At 41.3% G+C, this 24,997-nt stretch overlaps 1 protein-coding gene and 1 non-coding gene across 6 annotated transcripts in view; both read right to left on the bottom strand.

Annotated features, from left to right (window-relative positions):
* nap1l4b (nucleosome assembly protein 1-like 4b) overlaps positions 1 to 24,997 on the bottom strand; it is a 121,651-nt gene that overhangs the window by 49,700 nt on the left and 46,954 nt on the right. For all 5 annotated transcript variants that reach the window (XM_072592062.1, XM_072592061.1, XM_072592063.1 and 2 more), the window contains exons 5-10: positions 24,765 to 24,906; positions 20,031 to 20,111; positions 19,232 to 19,363; positions 14,520 to 14,591; positions 7,931 to 8,070; positions 1,639 to 1,784 (exon numbers count right to left, since the gene is read on the bottom strand). In XM_072592062.1, the coding sequence (XP_072448163.1) occupies positions 1,639 to 1,784; positions 7,931 to 8,070; positions 14,520 to 14,591; positions 19,232 to 19,363; positions 20,031 to 20,111; positions 24,765 to 24,906 (713 nt within the window). The remainder of the gene's footprint in view (positions 1 to 1,638; positions 1,785 to 7,930; positions 8,071 to 14,519; positions 14,592 to 19,231; positions 19,364 to 20,030; positions 20,112 to 24,764; positions 24,907 to 24,997) is intronic.
* LOC140493908 (small nucleolar RNA SNORA54) lies at positions 7,581 to 7,711 on the bottom strand. The gene has a single exon (XR_011963792.1). It is a non-coding gene; the product is annotated as a small nucleolar RNA SNORA54 (small nucleolar RNA).

The raw sequence follows: 24,997 nt of genomic DNA, 5'->3' as shown, positions 1-24,997 counted from the left end.
TCAGCGGGGCGGTGTGGACTTGTTGGGCCAAAGGGCCTGTTTCCACACTGTAAGTAATCTAATCTAATCTAATGATTGGAAGCCACAAACAAAACTGCAGTTGTTTCTGCTCAATAGCTACCTCAGATGTAACTGAGCCCTCTCTAGCCCACAATGCCTTCCATGTCAGTCAATCATTTTCCTGATATAAGTCTTTCTCTCTCTTTCACAGTTCTCCATTCACTGTGACATCAAGAACATAGGGGCTCAGATAGGAATCTCCGATTGAATGCAGCTGCTTATCCTCCCCTCACCAATTTGCAGTATTCCACCTGGTTACTGGATTTTTTTTTCGTTATAAGTAGTCTCAAAATTTTGCTGCTGTATATACTAATTTAACCATTCACTAAAAATGCCATGACATAATTTTTCATACTTGAAAGTTATCTTTAATATCCAGTCCTGGCCTTACGCTATCCAAATGTAATGTTTCAAAGCTAAGCCCCAATTTTTCTATCCTCTACAACTAGCATCTAATTATAGCCTCCCATTGCCAAGCATATTAAACATGTCACTGCCAACTCACACTCTACACAATACTCCATTTACTGCATTATTTACTTTCAGTATCGAGCAACAAGCCTATACTTTCAATGGTTACCAATGACAAATTTTGTGATCAACTTGACGTGCTGTTTCTCCTTAGCCTCCACTTCATGTACCAACATAATTGTCTACTCCACCTTGCCTTATTTAGTTCTGCCTGTTTATTTCAAAAGAGTTAGCAGATCTGTTACAGCAGCTTTCTCCTTAAACTGTTGTGTTTGCTGACTAGAGATTTCCCCTCAGTACAAATGTAGACTTTCCCCTTCAATTTATATTCTTGGGAACTGTCCTACTCAGTACAAACAAACAATTTTGACAAAATGTTCTAGCTATCCTGAGTTAACTGTTGGGGGAAGTTGGAATGAGTTTTAAACAATTCAGACACTTGGTAAGGAGTGATTCAGGATTCACACCACTATCACAAGAGATGACACCTTAGCTGCTTTAAAAGATTTTTCATGAATTTAAAGCTGGCAGGCGATGCCAAACTTTACAGACCCTTTAATACACATCAGCTTCTAATTCTCCATAACGGACTTCAGGATTTATTTTGCAATGTTTTCTTTCAAACACAGAAAAATCTCAGTCTTTTGAAAATGACTCAAATCTACAGGAAGTATAATTGCTGTACTGTATTAACAGCTCAATCCTTCCATTCTTGCATATATATAGTGTACTAGTTCTGATGGATTTTTATCTGTGAACCAGAAGTGAAGAATTTTCAATGTTTTGAGGTGTCAGAAAAATAGTGCGCATCTTACATATTATCCAGTCACACATTTTCAGGTAGGAGGTTTGGACAAAGCTAACCTACAAATGATCAAGAATAGAAATTCAAGTTTCTCTTTTGAGAAGCATATAGAAAGCTTAGCTTGCCACAAGCATGAGGTGTACACTGGAGAGAAAAAAAAACCTTATTTGAAACTTGTGGATCTGCACATGTATAGATAATGTTTGAATTGTCTAACATCAAAAGGAAACAAATCCATAGAGAATTTTTCTTCATTTTGGTATTGACATTTGCCTTTTGGATGTTTTAAAATCTCTCCTTACCTTTTAATGGATTAAAGAAGTTGAAGAAGGAATCATTTGGTACTTGCTTGGTGATGGTTCGGACAGTCCCTCGACCCTTGTGTTTTTGTTTCTTTTTAATAGTTTTTACAGTTATATTCTTTCCTTTCTTCCAGTCAATGGTACATCTAAGAAAGATAATAATTAGTCTTGTTCTAAGATGCTGTAAAACTTTTTACCTATAAAACAAATATTTATTAAACTTCAACTTATGGCATTTTGTTTTGAATTAGAAAACTCCTTTGGTAATTAATATTTGTACAGTGTGTACATTCTATTATTACCTTTTCCCAAAGCCAAATTAATTTGTTTCCCCACATAAAATGCTAGCATACAATTTGTTGAATTAATAAAGCCCAATGCAGCATTAGGTTTTCCTAAAGTATACATTTTAAAAAAATGCTGGTTCTAGCATTGCTCTGCTGTTAAAACTGTCAGACGATAGTGCCATTAAGTGCCTGAACAGTACTGGGACAAGGCATAAGTCTGAATTTAGCCATCACTCCTCTTGCAACATGTGAAAAAATACTCAATTTTTTGTTTGAGGAGGAGGAAACCAGAATATTTTTATGTCTATATGATTACCACTGTACTGCACGAGATGATGTGCATGAAAAAAATCAAGAGCAATTGCAGGTATGTCAGATCATTCTGTTCAGACGTGAGAGACACCCCTTTGGAGCAGGTGGGATTTGAACCTAGGCCTTCTAGCCTGGAGGTAAAGGTGTTACCACTGTGCCTTAAGAATGCCAAGCTTATAATCCACAGAGAGTCAGACTTCTTATCCATTAGGTTATATGGCCTCCACATGTATAATCTTTATACTGTAGCATGTTACAAAGTCACTCAGTCTTTGGTTCTAAATATCAGATATAGATAATTCTGATGTCAAGCAGATTACAAAATATAGCTTACCATCTGTTAAAAATGAAGCCTTGTTTCAATTCCGCTATTTAAGATGATCTCCTGCATGCGTTGGTGAATAGAATAGCTGATTAGGTATTCGAGTGAGAAGGAGGAACGGAAGGAAATCAGTATTGAGGAAACTGATGGGATTAAAGGCCGATAAATCCCCAGGGCCTGATAATCCACAGCCTAGAGGTCTTAAGGAAGTGGCCCAAGAAATAGTTGATGCATGGGTGGCCACCTTTCACAATTGTATTCACTTTGAAACAGTTCCAATGACTGGAGAGTCACTAATGTAACCAAACGTGCAATGTAACCAAACTCAGATCTGCTCCCACCTGTGCAATTGGATCCTCAACTTCCTGACCAGCAGACTGCAACCAGTAAGGATTAGCAACAACACCAACCCCACAATACTTCTCAACACTGGTACCCTGTAAGGCTGCAAACTCAGCCGTTTACTATATTCTTTATACACTCAGGACTGCGGCCAAATTCTGCTCTAACTCCATGTACAAGTTTGCTGATGGTAGTGGTTGGATCTTAAACAACAACGTTACAAATAAAGGAGCTAGTGTTTAGTGGCCTGGTGTAAAGACAATTTCGCCCTCTACGCCAGCAAAATGAAGGAGTTGGTCGTCAACTTCAGGAAGTGAAGTGGAGAATACGCCTCTGCATCAATAGTGCTCAGGTGGAGATAGAGTCAGTGTCATACAGTATGGAAACAGACCCATCAGTCCAACTAGTTCATGCCAACCATGTTCCTAAACTAAACTAGTCCCACTTATTTGCATTTGGCCCCTATCCCTACAAACCTTTCCTACGCATGTACTTATCCAAATGTCTTTTAAAATGCTGCAACTGTAACTGCATCCACCACTTCTTCTGGCAGTCCATTCCACAAACACTAACCACTGTGTGGAATAAGTTGCCCCTCATGTCCTTTTTAAAACTTTCTTCTCACCTTAAAAATAAGCCCTGTCGGGTTTGAATTCCACCATCTAGGGAAACAATCCCTTATCTACGTTCCTCAATTTTATAAACCTCTCAAAGGTCACCCCTCAATCTCCTACCCTCTGGTGGGGAAAAAAAAAATGTCCTGCCTACTTTTAGAATGCAAACCCTATAGTTCTGCAACATCTTGGTAAATCTTTTCTGAACCCTCTCCAATTTAATAATAACCTTCGTATAGCAGAACAACCAGAACAGCGTAGTACTCCAGAAGAGGCCTCACCAACACTTTGTACAATCATTTATCCAAATTAAACTCCATCTGGCCACTTCAGTCCATTGACCCAACTGATCAAGATCTCTTTGTGATCTTAGATAACCTTCTTCACTGTCCACTATACCACCAATTTTGATGTCATCCACAAACTTACCAACCATGCCGCTAATGTTCTCATTCAAAAAGTGTGGTTGAAACTTCAAGTTCCTAGAGTAAATATAACCAATAATCTGTCCTGATCTTTTCATGTCAATGCTATGGTAAGAAAGCACTCAAACACCTCTACTTTCTTCGAAGGCTAAGGAAATTCAGCATTTTCACAATGACTCAGAGCAATTTTCACAGATGGACCACAGAAAGCATCCTTTCTGGATGTATCACAACTTGGTACTGCAACTACTCTGTCCAAGACATTACAGGAGTTGTGAACATAGTCCAGTCCATCACGCAAAATAGCCTTCTATCCACTGTCTCTTGATATTTCCTGCTGCCCTGGAAAAGCAATCAACATAATCAAAGACCCCTCCCACTCCAGTTATACTCTCTTCCACCCTCTCTTATCAAGTAGAAGATACAAAATTTTGAAAACACGAATCAATTGATTCAAAAACAACTTTTTCCCTGCCGTTATCAGACCCTTCATATTGGAGTTGATCTTTCTCTACATCTTCGCTGTAGCTGTAACACTAGATTCTGCTTTCCGTTCTATTACCCTGCCGTACTTATGTAAAGTATGATTTGCCTGGATGGCACGCAATACTTGTCACTGTATCTTAGTACATATGACAATAATAAATCAAATCAAATCACTATTCAAAAAAAAAGGAAGTAGAGGAAGAAGCAGGGAAATTTTATACTGGGTTAGCCTGTCATCAGTCGTGGGGAAAATGCTGGAGAACATAAAAAGATTAAAAGCAGAACACTTGTAAAACAGTGACAGGATCAGATGGAGTCAGCATGGACTTAAAGAGAAATTATGCAGACAAATCTACCGCAAGTTTAAGGATGTAACTAGCATTGACAAGATGAGCCAGTGAATGTGGTTACTTGGACTTTCAGAAGGTTTACATAAGAGATTAGCATGGAAAATTAAAGAGCACGGGATTGGGAATAGTGCACTGACATGATTAGAGAACTGATGGACAGGAAACAGTAGGAATAAATGGGTCTCTGAGTGGCAGGCAATGACTCATGGGGTACCACAGAGATCAATATTTGGACCTAGCTATTCACAACATATATTAATTGTTTAGATGAGGGAACTAAACGCAGTGCACTCAAATTTGCAGATGACATAGACTGGATGGGAAGACAAGTTGACAGAAGATGCAGATATGTTTGAGAGATTTGGTCAAGTTGAGAGAGTGTACAAATGCATGGTCAATGAAGAATAATGTGAGTACAAGTAAGGTTACCGACTTTGGTAGCAGAAACAGGAAGGCAGATTTTCTGAACAGCGCTATATTGGGAAAAGGGGAAGGTGTCAGAGACCTATGTGTCCTTGCACTAGTTGCTCTAAGTAAACACGCAAGCAGTGAAGAAGGTAAATGGTATATTTGTCCGAGTGAGACAGGACTTGAGGGATATCCTGCTGCAATTGCACAGGGCCATGGTGAGACCAGACCTGAGCACCATATGCAGTTTTGGTCTCCTTATCGAATTAATGCAAAGGCCCCTGATTTCTGGGATGGCAGGACTGATGAATGAAGACAGATTTGAAGAAAATTACTGAACTTGATATTGAGACCCAAAGGCTGCAGAGCCCAAGAGAAAAATGAAATGTTGATTTTCATAAAGTTCAATAATTTTAGGGCCTGCGCACCTTCATCTCAATCTCTACACACCAGGTCCTGTCATCATATGGGTTACTGCCACAACCATTCCAATGTCAGCTACTAATGATCCTATTTAGCAGCTATTGATTCTTTCAATTTGAACTTTACCCATTCTTTTGTCTGTCCAACTGGGTTTTATCTCCACCTTTTCGTTACTCCTCCCACTTTTCCAACTTCAGCATACATACCAACCTTTTTACAATTAGTTCTGAAGGAGGGCTTCTGGACCTGAAACACGAACTCTACTTTCTCTACGTAGCTGCTGCCAGGCCTGCTGAATTTTCATAACAATCTGTTTTTACTTCAGATTTCCACCATCTGCATTACGTCAGTTCTTTTTTCAGCTAGGACTATATTCACTAGAGTTTATAAGAATGAGGGCAAATCTCAGAAACTCAAACTTCTAGCAGGACATGACAGGGCATTTAGTACTGAGATAAGGAGGAATTTCTTTATCCAGAGATTGTGATGCTGGAAAAGTACAGCAGGTCAGACAGCATCCAAGGAGTAGGAGAATTGACGTTTTGGTCATAAGCCCTTCATCTGAAATGAGGCTCGCTGGCTGAGAGATAAATGGGAGTGGGTTGGGGAAGGTAGCTGAGAAAGTGATAGCCAGATGAAGGGGAGGGAGAAGATAATAGGTTGGAGAGACCGGTGGAGCGGATACATGGGAAAGGTGATGGGACAGGTCAGGAGGGCTGTGCCGAATTGGAGGCTTGGGACTGGGATAATGTGAAGGGGGGGGGGGTGGAGAAGAGGGGAAAATGAGGAAACTGGTGAAATCCACATTAATCCTGTGCGCTTGCAGGGTCTGAAGGCAGAATGAGGCGTTCTTCCTCCAGGCGTCAAGTGGTAAGGGTTTGGCAATGGAGGCGGCCCAGGATCTATACGTCCTTGACGGAGTGGGAGTTGAAGTGATCTGCCACGGGGTAGTGGAGTTGGTTAGTGTGGGGGTCCCAAAGATGTTCTCTGAAACGATCTGCAAGTAGGCTTTCTGTCTCCCCGATGTATACAAGACCACATAGAGTGCAACAGATACAGTTGATGACATTGGTGGAGTACAGGTAAATTTCTGTCAGATATGGAAGGATCCTTTGGGACCTTGGACGTAGTTGAGGGGAGTGGTGTGGGTGTAAATTTTGCACTTCCTGCAGGGGAAGGTGCCGAGAGTGGGGTGTGGGCCGGTGGCATTTTCTGTCAACAAGCACAGAAACCCCCTGGTCCTCAGCTTCCACCCCCCACTAATCTCCGCATACGTCACATTATCCTCCACCACTTCAGCCACCTACAAAGGGACCCCAAAGTTATATTTCCCTCCCCAACTCTATCAGCTTTCTAGACAGTCCATTCCTTCCGTGACTCCCTTGTCAATTCTCCTGCTCATCAGATGCTACATGACCTGCTGTGCTTTTCCAGCACCACACACTTGACTCTCCTGCATCTGCACTGCTCACTTTTTGCCTAGAGAGTGCTGTGTCTGTGGAATTCTCTAACACAGAAAGCAGTTGAGGCCAAAACTGAATATTTTCAAGAAAATTCAGACATTTTTCTTAGGGCTAAAGAGAAATGGGGTATGGCAGAAAGTTGGAACAGGGTACTGAAGTGGAAGATCAGCCATGACCATGATGATTGGCAGAGCAGCCACAGACAGCGGAATGGTCCACACCTCTTTCTATTTTCCATGTGTCTATCCAAAAGGTGCAAAACATGAAGTTTCCCAGTTTTTGTTCTTCATGAACTGTCACAGACTCTCACTAACCTGGATCAATTAAATGACTTTGCATGTTTTTGTTCTTAATGTCACAACGTTTCTAAGAATGAATTGTTTTGGTTGAAATGAATCTACTTTTTCAAAAAAGATAAAAATTAGACCAAAGCAACTATTTGAACCTGCTGGGCTCTTGGGTGGGAAGAATATCCTGACAAGGAGGGAATGGAAAGCAGAGTTTCAATAAGTATGTTCCCAACTCTGAAGAAATCAACAGTACAACTAACAGTTAACTGATAACATTGCTGGGATTAATGTAGCACTGGAATGGAACCTGATGCAAGATAAAAGGCATGTAACAGGTTACGAACAGTGCAAAAGATAGAAATTCCAATTTACATTTCTTGAAAGGGAACACTCTATTCAAACACACATTGCAGGACAGAAGTGGTCATTTAGCACATCCCTGAAAGCACTGCTGGCTCCACATCAGATCTAGTTGCTCCAATTCCACTTGCATGCTTTCTCAAAGCCATAATTTGCTGGTCAATTTCAAAAGTCAGTGTCATGTAATAGTATAAAAGACCCTTTACTTACCCTACAAAGTCAACTATTTCTGGGCCCTCAAAGGAAAAAGGGTCAGTCTCATCTGGTTCAGATTTCATCTTGTACGTTTTGGTTAACACAGAATTTGAGAAGTAATCATTTGGCTCAAAGTGAAACTCTAATGTAAAACTCTGTTGGAGAAAACATTAAAATGAGAATAATCAGAAATAGCAAATTTTCCACCATTCATTTCATTGCCTACTCCCAACTGTTCAAAATTTGAATACACAGTCTACTTTTACATTGAAAAGAACATGATGGTCAAATGGTGAGACGATACACCAAGATAAGTTACCCATAAAAATTTTAAAAATGGCTTATAACTGAAACAGACACTTCATTATCAAACACAAACATTGCAGGTATAGAAATGTCTTCCCAATTTTCAATCCAAATCCTGCATAGCTCATACTTCCTCTGTTTAATGTTTCTGCCCATGTCAATTTATTTGTACAGGTACACCCATAAATGAGATAGCAAGGGTGACACCAGACTTGCTATTCTGTAGGTTAACTTGATACCTCAAGCTGACACTGGTCCAAACCTGCTCCCAGTGGGACATCAAGATCTTGGTGATGCCTTTTGGGAAAGTTTCGATTGCATCACCTCAATGATCTGCAAAAACGTACACACTTCTCCCTTTCCATGCACCCAATTTAAAACTAAATTTATTATTTTTCATTCAGCTCATATTCCAACAGATCAAGACTGTATATTTGCATTATTGTCTCAAAATAATTCACTAAATATGTTAAGGTATTCTAATCATGAGAAACGTGACTCCAAAATTTTTACCATTCATGTTTGTATCAATATTCAGTTAATTCACCTGCACCGCTGGAGGAAAGTTATTCACCAATGACCCCTGCTGAAAACGTCTATAAATGGAGACAGCTGTTAGTGTTGGTGAAGGTGCACCATAAAAGCTCACATTTATATAGCATGTCTAACATAAGGCACTTCAGAGGAACAGAAACTGTGTGACCAAAACTTTGGTCAAAAAAGTAGCGTTAAAAACACAGAAGTGAGGTTGAGATGTGTAGGGAGGAATGGTGGGGTGATTGAAATCAGAATGCTCAAAAAGGTCAGAATTAGGTCAACACAAACTCTGGAGGGTTGTGAAGTCGATGCAGGTTTCAGAGATTGAGGAGCAAGGTCACTGAAGGATTTAAAAACAAGGCTGGTGCTGTTAAAATTAACCCCTGCTGTACCATCAATTGTCATTACCATCAGAAGATATGAAAAATAGCTTATAATGCAGAAACAACACCTAATCAATTAGAAATGATCATAAGGTGTGGTTGGAGAGTATGGCCACAGGCAGGCAGGGCCATAAAGACATGGGAAAGGAACAAACTATGGACACACTACATCTTTTGCAGTGTGGGTGCACAATGACATCAATGGCAGACTTCTTAGTGCATGTGTTGATAGAAGATACACCATGTATGATGTGCAGTGCCAGTATATACTATAGCCAGACCCGTCAAGCTATGTTTGCAGCAAGCTAACTGAATAAATACCCTCACTTTTAGTTAAACCAGAAATGATACATGAACCAATGCCAGGAGAAATCCTTTCCCTTTTACAGTAGTGATACAGAACTTATAATGCTCAAACAGAAGAGACCTAACTTTAATCCATTAACAACAACTTGTTTCCCTCCCCCACTTTAAAACATGCTTTACTTTTATCACTGCATAGCACAGATTGGGAGTTCAAATCCCCCAAAAAGGGGCTTAAAGGCACTATTTTCACCCAGAGTTGACACCAACTCAGCAGGTTGGCAGCAATTAGATTAGATTAGATTACTTACAGTGTGGAAACAGGCCCTTCGGCCCAACAAGTCCACACCGCCCCGCCGAAGCGTAACCCACCCATACCCCTACATCTACACCTTACCTAACACTATGGGCAATTTAGCATGGCCAATTCACCTGGCCTGCACATCTTTGGACTGTGGGAGGAAACCGGAGCACCCGGAGGAAACCCACGCAGACACGGGGAGAACATGCAAACTCCACACAGTCAGTCGCCTGAGGCAGGAATTGAACCCAGGTCTCAGGCGCTGTGAGGCAGCAGTGCTAACCACTGTGCCACCGTGCCGCCCACACTGCAATGTCACTGCAAAATTCAGCATGATCATCTCATCCTACCTCGTTGTGTACTGACACAGACTACTTCAGTATGAGTTATGAATATACAATGCTTGGCACCAATAATTAACGACCATCCTCTCTTCTGACACTGACAGAAAGAAGGTCACTGATGAAGCAGTTGGTGACGACTGGGACTAAGTCACTGCACTGAGGAATGCCTGCTGAGATGACGGCCTCCAACTGCCACAAGCATCTTCATTAGTGCCAGGTATTGCTTCAGTGTGCTCCCCAATTCTGACTGACAGGTTTTGCCAAGGCTCCTTAATGCCATACACTGTCAAATGCTGCCTTGATGTCAGAGGTAGTCACTTTTGTCTCAGCCCTGTGTTCCACTCTTTTGACTATGCTTGGACAAACTTCATAAAAAATGTCAGGAACTATTCAGGATTGGAGGAGCCCAAACAGAGTGCCAGTAAGCAGGTTATTTCTGAGGAAGTGCCCCTTGATAACACCATTAACATTTTTTGTCATTTAACGAAGGATCAAGTATAGTCAGATGGGCTGGCTGGATTGTCCTGCAATTTTCTAGATTGATGAATGGATGCCAGCGTTGTAGCTGTACTGGAACCACTTTTCTTGGGCACAGAAAATTCTGAAGCACAAGTCTTCGGTACTCTTCCCAGAATTTGCCAGGGTCCATGGCCTTTCCAATATCCAGTACTTTTAGCTGCTCTTCAATATGTGAAGTAAATCAAATTGGCTGGAAACTGGTATCTATGCTGCTGGGGATTTCAGTAAGAGGTCAAGATGGATCACCTACTCCACACTTCTCGCTGAAATGTGCAAATGTTTTAATGTTGCCTGTTGTACTGTGTGCTGGCCTCCCCATTGAGGATGGGAATATTTGTCTCCTCTTCTGATTTAATTGTTTAATTGTTCACCTTCTTGATTTGGGTATGGCAGGACTACAGACCTTAAATTTAATTGATCCACTGTGTACTCGAGACATTTTCAGACAGCAGCACATACCCAAGGAGAACTTGCTCTGGTTAATCGTTACAAAAACAATATATCAAAGCAAATACAAGATTAGATTAGATTTCCTACAGTATGGAAAAAGGCCCTTCAGCCCAACAAGTCCACAATGACTCACTGAAGAGTAACCCACCCAGACCCATTCCCCTACCTTATATTTACCCCTGGCTAATGCACCTGGCACTATGGGCAATTTAGCACGGCCAATTCACCTAATCTGCACATCTTCGGATTGTGGGATGAAAGCGGAGCATCCGGAGGAAACCCACGTAGACACAGGGACAATATGCATACTCCACACAGACAGTCGCCCGAGGTGGGAATCGAACCCAGGTCTCTAGCGCTGAGGCAGCAGTGCTAACCACTGTGCCGCCCCCAAGTTGTACCATCCACCAGCTCTGGGATTTGTTCTCGAGATTCCAGAATCTGAAAACCTAGGTCATAATTAATATAATAAATAAAGGTAACTGCTTAAAAAAAATGTAATCTAAAGGAAATTTTGTATGAAATTCCTAGACCGGTGAGAAGAATTAAACAAACAGTCTAGAGGGTGAGAAGAGCATCATGTTAGTTATTTCCTTGCAGTAAGTAACAAAACTTAAGAGGTACTAACTGAATCTTTCACAAATTGGACTACAGCACCACCCAGAGTTCAGATGTAAAAATACTTGCCTTATGATTTTGTAGAGAATATGTACGAAGATGAATAGGAAAAATAAAAAAGGAGGGTAAAGAGTTGACCTGCAGGGTGTGACATTGGCAGCAGATATGTGTAGAGCAAGACAAAGAAACTAAGTAAATGAACAGAAAGCCGAAATGACAAAGACTGATGGAACGAAGGAGCCAGAACAAGCCTGTTCGAAAATGGGAAAAGGAGAGATCAAGTGAAAGAGCAGACGAAACATAAAAAGGTACACAGTAGGTTGCAGATGGTGGGACACCTGAACAGATACTTGCTGAAGTGAAGGAAAATAAGGAGTTCATATGCTGATAAAGTAAATAATGGGAAGAACAGCAAGAGAGTGCACATGAAAACAGAGCAGGAAAGTTTGAGACCAGAAAATAAACAAGAAATGGAGAGCAACATGAAAAATGGAAGAAATGGAGATTGAAATCAGGACTGAAGACGAAAGCAAACAGAATGGATAGAGGAGAACAAGAGTGGAAACAACAGAGGGAAAATAACAGCAAGGTGCACAAAGGAAAGTAGAGGTGGGGCCAGGTTTGCTCCTCTTTTAATCGCCCAACTGATGCCCCTGGTGTTGTCAGTTTCAAATTTTCTGAGGTCAGAACTTTAGCTCTATAGAAGGTTAGATAACACTGATAACTAACTGGCTTTCATTCGAATGGAGTTTATGTAACAGAGTTGGGATCCAATTTAACGAAATACAAAACAAACAATCCAACTGTCAACAATTCGGACTTCAAAGTACTATATCAAACCACCACATCCATCAATTCCAACTACAACAATTAACTCGCCACCAATCACATATGGAATGAACTGTCAGAGGAAGTGGTGGAAGCTGGTATAATTTCAACATTTAAAAGGCATCTGGATGGTATATGAATAAGAAGGGTTTAAAGGGATATAAGTTAAGTGCTGGCAAATGGGACTAGGTTTATTTAGGATATCTGGTCAGCATGGACAAATTGGACCAAAGGGTCTGTTTCCTCCGTCTAACTAAGGACTATTTGTTTCCAAATTTATTTAGCACATCTGTTCTTTCAGGTCAAGTGGGCTTTGCTGGCCAGACTGGCACTTAACATATACCACTAGTTGCTCCTGAAAAGGTGATGGAGACCTGTCTTCACGAACGGCAACAGTAGAGCTGTTAATGATGGAGTTCCAGAATTCTAACAGAGTGTGAAGGAACAGAACTATAGTTCCAAGTCGAGATGATATGTGATTTCGAGGGGAACCTGCAGGTCATTGCACTTTCATGTATTTGCTGCCCTTGCCCTTATAGGTGGCAGAGATCGCAAGCTTGGAAAGTGCTAATGTATGATGCATTGGTGAGATGTAATCATGCATCTTGTTTGTACACATTGTTGCCACTGTGTGCCAGTGCTGGAGGGAGTGAATACTGAAGGTGTTAGATGGGGTGCCAATCAATGAGGCTGTAGATACACTCAGCCAGGCAGACGGGGAGTATTGTCATATTCTTGACTTGTGCTTGATGAGTTACACAGAATTCCTCACCTCTGATCTCCTCTTTATGGCTGGCCCAGTCCATTTACGAGTCAATGGGTTTTTTTGACAGTGGAAACTCAGCAACTGTAATGCCATTGAACGTCATGGGAAGATGCTTACATTTGCTCGCTAGAGACCATCACTACCTGCCATTTGTCGAGCACAGATGTTTCTTATCAATTGTCAGTCCAAGGTCTTGCTGCATTTGGATACGCACTGCTTCAGTTAGAGAAGTTGCAAATGCGCTGCATCTTCATTGAACCAGGCTTCTTCCTGTTTTGGCCAAGTTAGTAGAATAGTGGAGATGCCAGGCTTAGGTTGCAAACTGTGGGCGAATGCAATTCTGCTACTGATGGTCTCTTGAATGCCAGTTGAGTTGCTAGATCTGTTTGAAACTATCCCATTTAGCACAGTGGTAATGCTGCACAACATGGAGGCAATCCTTAATTCAAAGGCAAGACTTGGTCTCCACTCATGCACGTTAATACAGTCACGGACTGATGCATACCAGAGATCACAGCAAGCTTTTCTGAATTAAGAGTGCGAATCTTAATATCTAAGGTAGGTAGGTTGAGGATCAGATTATTTTTGATATATGAAACCTAGCACTACCTCAGGATTTAACAGGCCAGCAAGGGTGCTCAGCCAACCTGATCATGTGTGTGGGCGAACAATACAACTACTACAATGAGGCGGAGTCCTGATTTAATCTGCTTTGTAGGTTTAGCATTGGCCAGGATTCCCACAAAACCTGCAGCCAAAGAGAAGTTTGAAGTGCAGTAAAGGCATTTGCTCTATGCCACTTATCAGTCAGATGAAGCACAAGTGCTTTTACCATTCCACCTTCAAAGCACTCTTCTCCTGCCTGTGCCCACCAATTATAGATTTTCACTGCAGTCAGGGATGAGCTTCACCTGCTGATTCAATCCCACTTGGGTCATGGCTTCCATAGTCTTCTCCAAGTTCTTCCTCCACAACTGGGAGCCAAGCTAGATAATCAGGTCGAACAGGGAATCTGCCAAAAGGACAGGCAGCATAAGGTAACATTTCCACAGCATACAGGGAAATGTCTGGGTTCCCTGACTGTGCAAATTTAACTTGCACTTCATATCCTGGCTACAGCTACTGGTTGATCTGCACTGCCTTTCCATACTTCAAACATTGATGCATTGCTTTTCCCCGTCTGGAAGTTAGCTTCAAGATTCTAAATTCTTTAATTTTCCATTTCCAAACTATTTACACAAATACTCACCATAGGCTCATTGGGTTCTGAGAACTTTACTCTGACATCCTGCAAGTGTTTTAAGATAGGCTCATCGTGCTCCTGTAGAGAAATAAATTTAAAAAGTAATCAGAACCAGGCAAGTTAAACATTGGACCCTAATGAAGCACAGAAATTACAATGTACATCAATACTTTGTTTGATATTTCCTTCTGATGCTATGGTATCTCTAAATCCCTTGATATCTGACCGACATCACCTTGTTTGCTCAAAAATAAACTATAAAACTTTCACAGAATAATGCAAAAATGGAACTGATGTTCACAGTCCTGGGATCACTTTTGCATATGGAGGAGAAAGTGAGGACTGCAGATCAGAGCTGAAAATGTGTTGCTGGAAAAGCGCAGGAGGTCAGGCAGCATCAAAGGAACAGGAGAATCGACGTTTCGGGCATCAGCCCTTCTTCAGGAATGAGGAAAGTGTGTCCAGCAAGCTAAGATAAAAGGTAGGGAGGAAGGACGGACTTGGGGGAGGGGCGTTGGAAATGCAACAGGTTGAAGGAGGTCAAGGTGAGGGTGATTGGCTGGAGTGGGGTGGGGGCGGAGAGGTCAGGAAGAAGATTGCAGATTAGGAAGGCGGTGCTGCGTTCGAGGGATTTGACAGAGACAAGGTGGGGGGGAAGGGGAAATGAGGAAACTGGAGAAATCTGAGTTCATCCCTTGTGGTTGGAGGGTTCCTAGGCGGAAGATGAGGTGCTTTTCCTCCAGCCGTCGTATTGCTATGGTCTGTCGATGGAGGAGTCCAAGGACCTGCATGTCCTTGGTGGAGTGGGAGGGGGAGTTGAAATGTTGAGCTATGGGGTGGTTGGGTTGGTTGGTCCGGGTGTCCCAGAGGTGTTCTCTGAAACGTTCTGCAAGTAGGCGGCCTGTCTCCCCAGTATTGAGGAGGCCACATCAGGTGCAGTCCCCAATATATAGGAGGCCACATCGGGTGCACCCGATGTGGCCTCCTCAATACTGGGGAGACAGACCGCCTACTTGCGGAACATTTCAGAGAACACCTCTGGGACACCGTGTGGGCAGCACGGTGACACAGTGGTTAGCACTGCTGCCTCACAGCGCCAGAGACCCGGGTTAAATTCCTGCCTCAGGCGACTGACTGTGGAGTTTGCACGTTCTCCCCGTGTCTGCGTGGGTTTCCTCCGGGTGCTCCGGTTTCCTCCCACAGTCCAAAGATGCGCAGGTCAGGTGAATTGGCCATGCTAAATTGCCCGTAGTGTTAGGTAAGGGGTAGATGTAGGGGTATGGGTGGGTTGCGCTTTGGCGGGGCGATGTGGACTTGTTGGGCCGAAGGGCCTGTTTCCACACTAAGTAATCTAACCTAAAAAGATTACAACAGGATCTGGACCAGATGGGCCAATGGGCTGAGAAGTGGCAGATGGAGTTTAATTCAGATAAATGCAAGGTGCTGCATTTTGGGAAAGCAAATCTTAGCAGGACTTATACACTTAATGGTAAGATCCTAGGGAGTGATGCTGAACAAAGAGACATTGGAGTGCAGGGTTCATAGCTCCTTGAAAGTGGAGTCGCAGGTAGATAGGATAGTGAAGGTGGCGTTTGATACGCTTTCCTTTATTGGTCAGTAGAGAGTACAGGAGTTAGGAGGTCATGTTGCGGCTGTACAGGACATTGGTTAGGCCACTGTTGGAATATTGCATGCAATTCTGGTCTCCTTCCTATTGGAAAGATGTTGTGAAACTTGAAAGGGTTCAGAAAAGATTTACAAGGATGTTGCCAGGGTTGGAAGATTTGAGCTATAGGGAGTGGATAAATAGAGGGGCTGTTTTCCTTGGATCATCAGAGACGGAGAGGTGCCCTTATAAAGGTTTCTAAAATCATGAGGGGCATGGATAGGATAAGTAGGCAAGGGTGGGGGAGTCCAGTTCTAGAGGGCATGAGTTCAGGGTGAGAGGGGGAAGATATAAAAGATACCCAAGGGGCAACGTTTTCACACAGAGGGTGGTACTTATATGGAATGAGCTGCCAGAGGAAGTGGAGGAGACTGGTACAATTGCAACATTTAAAAGGCATTTGGATGGTTATGGGCTAGGTGCTGGCAGGTGGGACTAGATTGGATTGGGATATCTGGTCGGCATGGACAGGTTGGATCAAAGGGTCTGTTTCCATGCTGTACATCTATATGACTCTATGAAATGCTGGTGAGATTCTTTGAACTCCATTTGTGAAGCGTAACGTCAAACAGGAGTCTCTTCGGACGACTGGCCTGTTTGTGTTGCAAACAAAATCCAAGGCTATGTGAATAACCATTGTGCTTAGCCTAATATTGTGCTTCAGAAGGGCAGATTACGATGTCACAATATAACTTCTTCCATGGTCCCTTAAATCCAGAAAGCACGGGTGTCATGAACTCTCTGATCAAATGTTTAAGTCAATAACAAATCAGAGCACTGGCTTGGCAAAATGATAACTACTTAAGTTGGCCACACGACGGAATCAGCACATCTTTCATAAATTGAAATCCAAACTTTAAAACTGCTATAGATTTGCAACTTGAACAAGAGATTAGGGGATATGAAGTTAAGAATAAAACTGTTTAAAAATCAACATTTCCACCTTTACCTGTATTCAAAAGTTTGTAATTTGGTTAATTTAATTATCTTATGGTCTGCTACAATGGTAGAAGATATGAATCTGAGATCAGTCCGTAAGGGAAGAATAAGGATAATGTTTGGTAGAATAAAATGTTCTTACAATAAGATCAATTTGCCTATCATTAACTCAATGAAAATGTTGCAGATATATTGCACAGTTTCAGGGGATGAGACACACACATTAGAATTACTCTAACTGTAAACAAAGAATCCCGCATACATCATCTCCAGCATGTCGAACAAATGAATTTGGCACCTGGGACACTCAAGTATAGATTCAATAGATTATTTTACTTAAAAGGTCTATTAACAGTAATTTATTTATTTACTGGCAGTGCTCAGCATATGAATACTTAAACCTGATTCAATAGAAACATATAGGAACTTAAAATATATAGACTCATCATCTGTCCACACTGCCCTCATTTACGCACATTTTTCTGTTGTTCGTCCCCTGTCTAGTTGACATCTTCGGAGCTTTGGAGTCTCTTGTGAAGTGCTGCTGTACTGTCTCTTCTGGAATTTACTTGGTTCCGTTCCTGCTGCTTCTGGTTACTCGTTGTAATGGCTGGTATATTGGGTCTAGGTCTGTGTGTTTGCCGATGGAGTCTGTAGTTGTACGCCATGCTTTTAGAAATTCTCTTGGCTGTCCTGTTTAGCGTGTCCTAGCCAAATTTGTGGTCCTTGTCATCTGTGCATCTGGCTACTAGGGACAGCTGGTCGTAGCATTTAGTGGCCAGTTGGTGCTCATGTATGCAGATTGCTAGTTTCCTGCCTGTTCACATTCAACAGTCAGATATATGAACACATCAACTGGACACCTATGGGCTCACCCATCTCCAGGCTCACAGGAAAAGTAGTGGTGCAAAGACAGGAACAAACAGCCCTCTCACAAATCCGACCCAATCTCTGGATCAGATACGTGGACGACACTTTTGTAATTAAGAGAATAGAAAGAGAATACACACCAGATTATCAACTCCACGCTCACAGTGATCAAATTTACAAGAGAGGAGGAAACCAACAACCAACTCCCATTCCTGGATGTGATAGTGGAAAGAACATGAACAATGAATGCACTACGAGAATATACAGAAAGCCACACAAACAGACCAGATTCTGAACAGCAACTGCCCAAATAAACACAACAGAAGTTGCATTAGGACACTGTTCAAGAGGGCTGCAACACACTGCAGCACTCGACTTGCAAACAGAAGAACACCTCTACAGAGTCTTCACCAAGAACAGATATCCCTGCAATTTCATCTGCAGATGCCGAGCAGATAAACAACGCGATGAGGAGATGCCACGACCCAACACACTGGCCATGCTATCTTATATAAAAATGTCTCGGAACTAACAGCCAGACATCCCAGACCACTCAGGCTCCTGACAGACCACAAGCCATGCTCAGACAACAACTCACCAGAGCAAAAGACCCTGTACTCATCATGTGCAAGACTAATGTGATTTACAAGATTCCATACAAAGACTGCATGAAACACTATGTAGAACAAAACAGGCAGACAACTCGCAATCTACATCCATGAACACCAACTGTCCACTAAATGCCACGCCCCTTGTAGCTATACACAAAGATGACAAGGACCACAAATTCAACTGGAACAACAATCACAGGACAAGCTAAACAGAGGAAAGCCAGAGAATTTCTAGAAGCATGGCACGCATCCACAGACTCAATCAACAAACACAGACCTAGACCCAATATACCAGCCACTACAATTAACATACAGTACAGGCAACCAGGAGCAGCAGGAATGGAACCAAATAAATTCCAGAAGACAAATACAGCAGCGTTTCATAGCAGCACCGAAGATAGGGGACAAAACGTCTGCAAACCATTTGTTACATATTTTAATGAAACATGAATATATGAGACTTTAAAATATCCCTCTGCCTGTATTACATTAAAAAGCAAAGTTGAAAATGACATCCGCAGCCAAATTCTAATGCTGCTTGAAAAGTATAAACTTTAAAAATTGAAAACAGAGCAGCACTGCATATAACAATATAAGTGTTTTTCAGCACAGTCGAGGAGCCCTTTGCTCACCTCCACAAGCTCACTCAGCATATCGACATTTCTGAATATTGTGACCCAGAAATCAGGAATTCCTTTGGGATTCTCCTCTTGCTCAGTTTCTTCCTTCTTTTCCTCAATTGCTGCTTTCTTTTTCATTTCTTCCTAGTTATTCAAACATATTTAAATTTGCATATTTCAAAACCGAATTATTCTATCATTTCATTATAAATAGTGAAAAAAATAAACTGAACTACACACTCTTGCATTAACCAATTTACAAAATTGTATTTACAAAATGCATTGGTTTTCCCAACATTTAAGGCAAGATTTCATGAGCATTTACTCTTCCCAGATGGCTTTTCACAGTGTCATTGCTGGGAACTAGATGGTGCGCTACGTTCAGACATTGGCCTTTCAGCAATGGGACATGGATGTAAAGCCATGTACAAACAGCTTTATGGCTATGATATCCAAAAACAAAAAAGAAACTAATTAACACCATCTGTTCCAGCTGGCATATACCTTAAAAAAATGCTGAACTGCACTCCAATTTAGTCCTAATAAATAGTAAAAAGCAATGATCACTGATGGCTACAGATTGATTTGTGAGAAATAGAAATTATAATTCTAGTATAGTTGGGGTATTTTCTATTGTGGTCTAAAATACAATGGTACAGGGTATATGTCTACATGTTTTCTATGTATCACAAGTGTTGTATCTGTATTGTGGAAGACGGATCAGAAGGAATGCCACTTGTGTTGGGCAGACTCATGACAACGAGTCCAGTTCAACAACAGATATAAAATCTTTCCATAAAGTGAGACTTACTGCTAACTCTTCCTCATCCTCACTATGCCATTCGCATTCTGCATCTGTCGGTTCTACATTCCCTGTTGTTATGTCTCGTCTCTGTAAAAAGAAACTATAAGCTTCAAATATATTATAAAATGGTTGTGAGCATGTAAAGTACAATATTTTAGTTTTAAACAACCAGGTGGAACACTAACATTTTTTAGTCTATTTTGCACATGCATGCAAAGTCACAGTAAGTGGTACCGCAGTGTCAGCCCACAAATTCATGTTCAGCACAGCCTCAAGATGTAATCCAATTTGCTAACAATGTGAGCCATGCCAAAGAAATTTAAAACAGCAAATCAATACTTGAGAGAAAAATATGGATTTTTTTCCACCAATTTGTTCTCATCTTGTATGAAGGTAAAATAGCTCAGTTTCACCCACATTAAAAACTTCTTTTGGTGACTACTTGTCCAGGATATGGATAAGACTATTTTGCAGCTAGTACTGGCTTACCCTGGATCTTATATTGTAGCTTGATACAACTCTGCACCAAGTGGTTTGCCCAGACATATGATAATGGTGCACTAGTTTGGCTAATCCAGACTTACAGTCCACATCTGTGACTTATCATGGATATTCCTCTAACATATTTCCTATTATGATAGTGGGAATAGTTTAGATTTTTGTCAAAACTGAGTTTCAGGACTTATGAATTTGACTCCTTACTATTTTACTGCAACAGAATAAACATTAGAAGTAAAATTCACATCCAACCTTAACAAGGCTCTCTTATCCAATGCCAACTCTATGAGCACAAAACAGAATGGGACATCTGTCTAACAAGCTTGTCTCCTGAAATCTGTGCACTGTTTACATCTTGGATTCAACCCCCAAATTCTGCATTAATAACTTCTGCCTTTCTACCATTAGGCAAATAATAAATTGTGCATTGGACATCTCACATGCATCATTCAACTCAGGTCTGCCACCATGCAGGTAATACTCACTTCTATTTGCTAGCCTCAACAATGAAGAAACAATTTTGACATTTGGTACATTTGAAGACATTTCTTTCAAAAATTATAGTTTATTTTTCTAAATTGTTATTCAGATCTTAATCAACACTGACAAGATGCATTGCCTCCCTGCAGTGTTCAGCCTTCTTCATGAACTGAATAACTCCCTGAACATCTACCGTCAATTAACATCTGTCAGTAATTCAACTTTGCCAATAATGAATCCAGTGAACGTGACAAGTTGTTAGATTCAATCCTTTTGTTTCCAGTTCTTTGTTTTGCCTTTTTAAAAAATAAATCTTTTCAGAGACTAGTCTTTTTTGTATTGCGATTGTGCGTATGGAATTTTAAAAATAGTTTTAATACCGCACCACAGCTCAGGTGTTAAAACAAGTGGCAAGCGCTGATTAAGAATAAAAAGTTCGTTGCTAATGAAACAGATGGAGTTCATTAAAGCCTGGTGAATGATTATTTTGTTCTAAATAGTCAAAGAATCAACTGACATTTTGGGTAGAAGAACAAAATTCAAATTACTGGAGTGACTGCTGCATTGGAGCTTGATCAGTGCATTCTCCCAAGAGAGTCATAACTCTTGGCACTGGTGCTGGTATGTTGCAGTTCAGACACTTCTATTAATTCATTCAGGGCATGTTTGCTTCACTGCCTGGACATTTATTGCCCATCCTTAATTGTTCTTGAGAAGGTGATGGTGAGCTGCCTGGTGTAACTCAACATTGTTGAAAGAAACTCTGATAAAAATAAAGTCAGAATGGTTTAGGGTTGAGGGATGTGTACAGGTGGAAGTATAAACATGTAGTTGCTCTTCTCATCCTATTTGCTAAAGACTGTTGATTTGGAAGGTGTTCCCGAAGGAGCCTTGGCAAGTTGATGCAACACGTCACAAGTGCGAGGGTGTCTGTCTGAGGTGGAGGAGTAAAGCGTTGGCGTGTGAGGGTGGTGGTGAAAACCACCAGTTTGCTTTGCCCTGGATAGTGTCAAGCTTCTAGAGTGTTGCTGTTGCATTGGTCCAAGCAAATGGAGAGTATACTATTACATTTCTGACATGTGCCCTGTTTATGATGAAGAGGCATTGGGGAATGATCCCCAGGGCCCTGATCACAGTATGTATCTGGTTGCCCAGTTTAGTTTTTGATCAATGGTAACCTCCAAGATCTTCAGACAGTGGAAGAATCAGCTCTGGTGAGACTATTGATTTTTTTTTTTGGGGTGTTGAGAAGGAGACGGGATGGTAGTGGTAGCAGTTTCAGTCTCATTTGCCAAAGGTGGTTGCTGCCTGACAGTTACTTCCCATTTATCAGCCCAAGCCTGAATGTTGTCCAGACCCTGATGTATACACTTCAGCATTTTAAAGGTGCAGAACATTTAGCATCTATTACAATCATCAGCAAACCTTCTCATTTCTGACCTGACGACAGAAAGCAGCCACTTGAAGTAGCTGAAGACAGTTGGGACACCAGCTTGTGGAACTATGTTGAGAGTCTCAGATGATTGTCTTCCAACAACCATAACCAACAGTCTTTATATGACTCCAGCTAGTAGACAGGTTTTTCTGGGTTGCTTCAGTCATTTACGTCACTTCTGGAGTTTAGCTTTTTAAAACCATATTTCAATCAAGGTTGTAATAAGGCAAGGAATTGAGTGGTAGAGAGGTTAGTCAAACGTAATTGTATTCACCACCAAAGCAAAACGATGTCTCTCATTTAGATGGCCAAGAGGGATGGGTGGTATTCGGCCATGTTGGATACACCCTGGTTTTTGTGGTCAGATCACACCAGGTAATTATCCACATCGTCAGGTGGATGCCAGTGAAATAGCTATACTGAAGTAAATTGGCTAGGGTGTGGCTAGTTCTGAAGCATGCATTTCCAGTAACGCTGTCAAGAGTGTTGTCAAAGTCCAAGATTTTGCAGTATCCAAGTCTTCAGCATTTCTTGGTGGAATAGGGAGTGCATCAACTTGGAAAAACATAAGCATCTGTAATGCTGCAGACTTTAAGAGGATGCAAAAAAAGGGTGATGGACTTGACAACACCCTCAAGATAGTAGCAAATACAGGCGGCATGGTGGCTCAGTGGTTAGCACTGCTGCCTCACAGTGCCAGGGACATAGGTTCAATTCCACCCTTGGGTGATTGTCTGTGTGGAGTTTGCACATTCTCCCTGTGTCTGTGTGGGTTTCCTCTAAGTGCTCTGCTTTACTCCCACAGTCCAAAGATGTGCAGATTAGTGAACTGACCATGCTAAATTGCCCATTAGAGTTAGGTGCATTAGTCAAGGGTAAATATGGGGAATGGGTCTGGGTGGGTTACTCTTTGGAGAGTCAGTGTAGGCTCATTGGGCTGAAGGGCCCATTTCTACACTGTAGGGAATCTAATCTAAATAGGTTAGCTTCATTTTTTGCACCACAATACGGGGCTCCACCCTCAAGGATGGGGATATTTGTGGAATTTCTTCCAATGGTTAGTTGTCCATCAACTTTCATAAGATATGACAGGTTTCCAGAGCTTTTGGTCAGATCAAATCAGATTTGCTTAGTTCTTTTGATTGCAGGCGACTTGTGTTAATTCTGTGTCTACCTTCACCAGATTGACACCTCATTTTAAGGTATGCCCGATGCTCCCCTGCGTTTTTCACTCAGTGACTGCTCCTAGTAAGGATACATGCAAAAAAGGAGAGAATTTCAGGGAGGGCAGGAAAGAAGTGGGTTCGGAGGAGAAGAGAGTTGAAATGGAGGTTTAATCTCAAAAATATGTCAAGCCAATGAGTGCACACACTGAATGAAGAAAATATTGTGGGGCTCGTTTCGGTGGTAAACAATGGAGATTTTAAAGCAGAGATGAAAGGAGTAAATAAAGTTAAGAAATTTAAAAAAAATAGAGACAGACTAGGGCATACCTTGGTATAAAGGGCACACTTCATTGTGGCTGGATTAGCTACCAGACAGTATGTTAGTGGGATGGTCAGCAAGAGGACGTTTGGTCACTGGGGCTTGCTTTTATAAAGGAATTAGCTAGAAATGTTCTGCTCTTCAAAGAATGCTAACACAATATTATAAATGCAAGTTTAGTGAAGTTAGGACGAGAGAAGGATGGCTGAATACAGAATGGTTTTCATCAAGGACAGCAAAGTATATACTTAAAGCAAAACAAAAAACACTGCGGATGCTGGAATTCTGAAACAAAAATATAAATTGCTGAAGCTCAGCAAATCAGGCAACACCTGTCAAGAAAAAGCAGAGTTAATGCTTCATGTCCAGTGACACTTCTTCTGAAGAGGAATCACTGGATGCCAAAAGTTTGACTTAGATATCTAAGGCACAGTCAAAACCAACCAGGGAACAAGAGTGCATATTTGTGCTCAAATCAGATTAATACCTTAGATGTTTCAGGCTAGAAATTTACTTTCAATACATTTTTTAAAACTATTTTAATCTTAACGCTTGATATAAAGCAACATTATCAATCACTAACACCCTCAATTTCATAAGGTATCTTTTAAATGACAATATCTACAACACCTACCCCGATAATTAAGGACAAACATATGATAGCCACAAGAAGAAAATTAATACAGAAACTTGTGACATTTCCTGAAGTGATTGTTACAAACAGGTCCTAACTTATTTACCAAGTGCCAGAGTGTTGGTCTAAGACAGTTAAGGATTAGTTGAAAGGCAAGGGATGAATTAACAAGCAATACAGAAATAGCTCAACTCTTAAGCACTCATACCTTTTCAAAATACGGCTGGTAAAGGGCTGCATATTTCCGCTCCAACTCATGAACTTCCTCATAAAATTTGGCTTCTATATGGGCACACTTGACCTGAAGATGTTTCAAGGCATTTATTCTTCTCTTTACAGCTTTAGGTAAACTACACAAAACAGGTAATATCAGATAACTGGAACAGGAAATGTAGTTTACAATGTCCTTGGTATTTTAAATAAATAGAGAATGCAAACCCT

The sequence above is a fragment of the Chiloscyllium punctatum genome, chromosome 22 (genome assembly GCF_047496795.1).
Source record: "Chiloscyllium punctatum isolate Juve2018m chromosome 22, sChiPun1.3, whole genome shotgun sequence".
NCBI lineage: Eukaryota > Metazoa > Chordata > Chondrichthyes > Orectolobiformes > Hemiscylliidae > Chiloscyllium > Chiloscyllium punctatum.
This window is presented reverse-complemented; position numbering and strand designations above follow the sequence as displayed.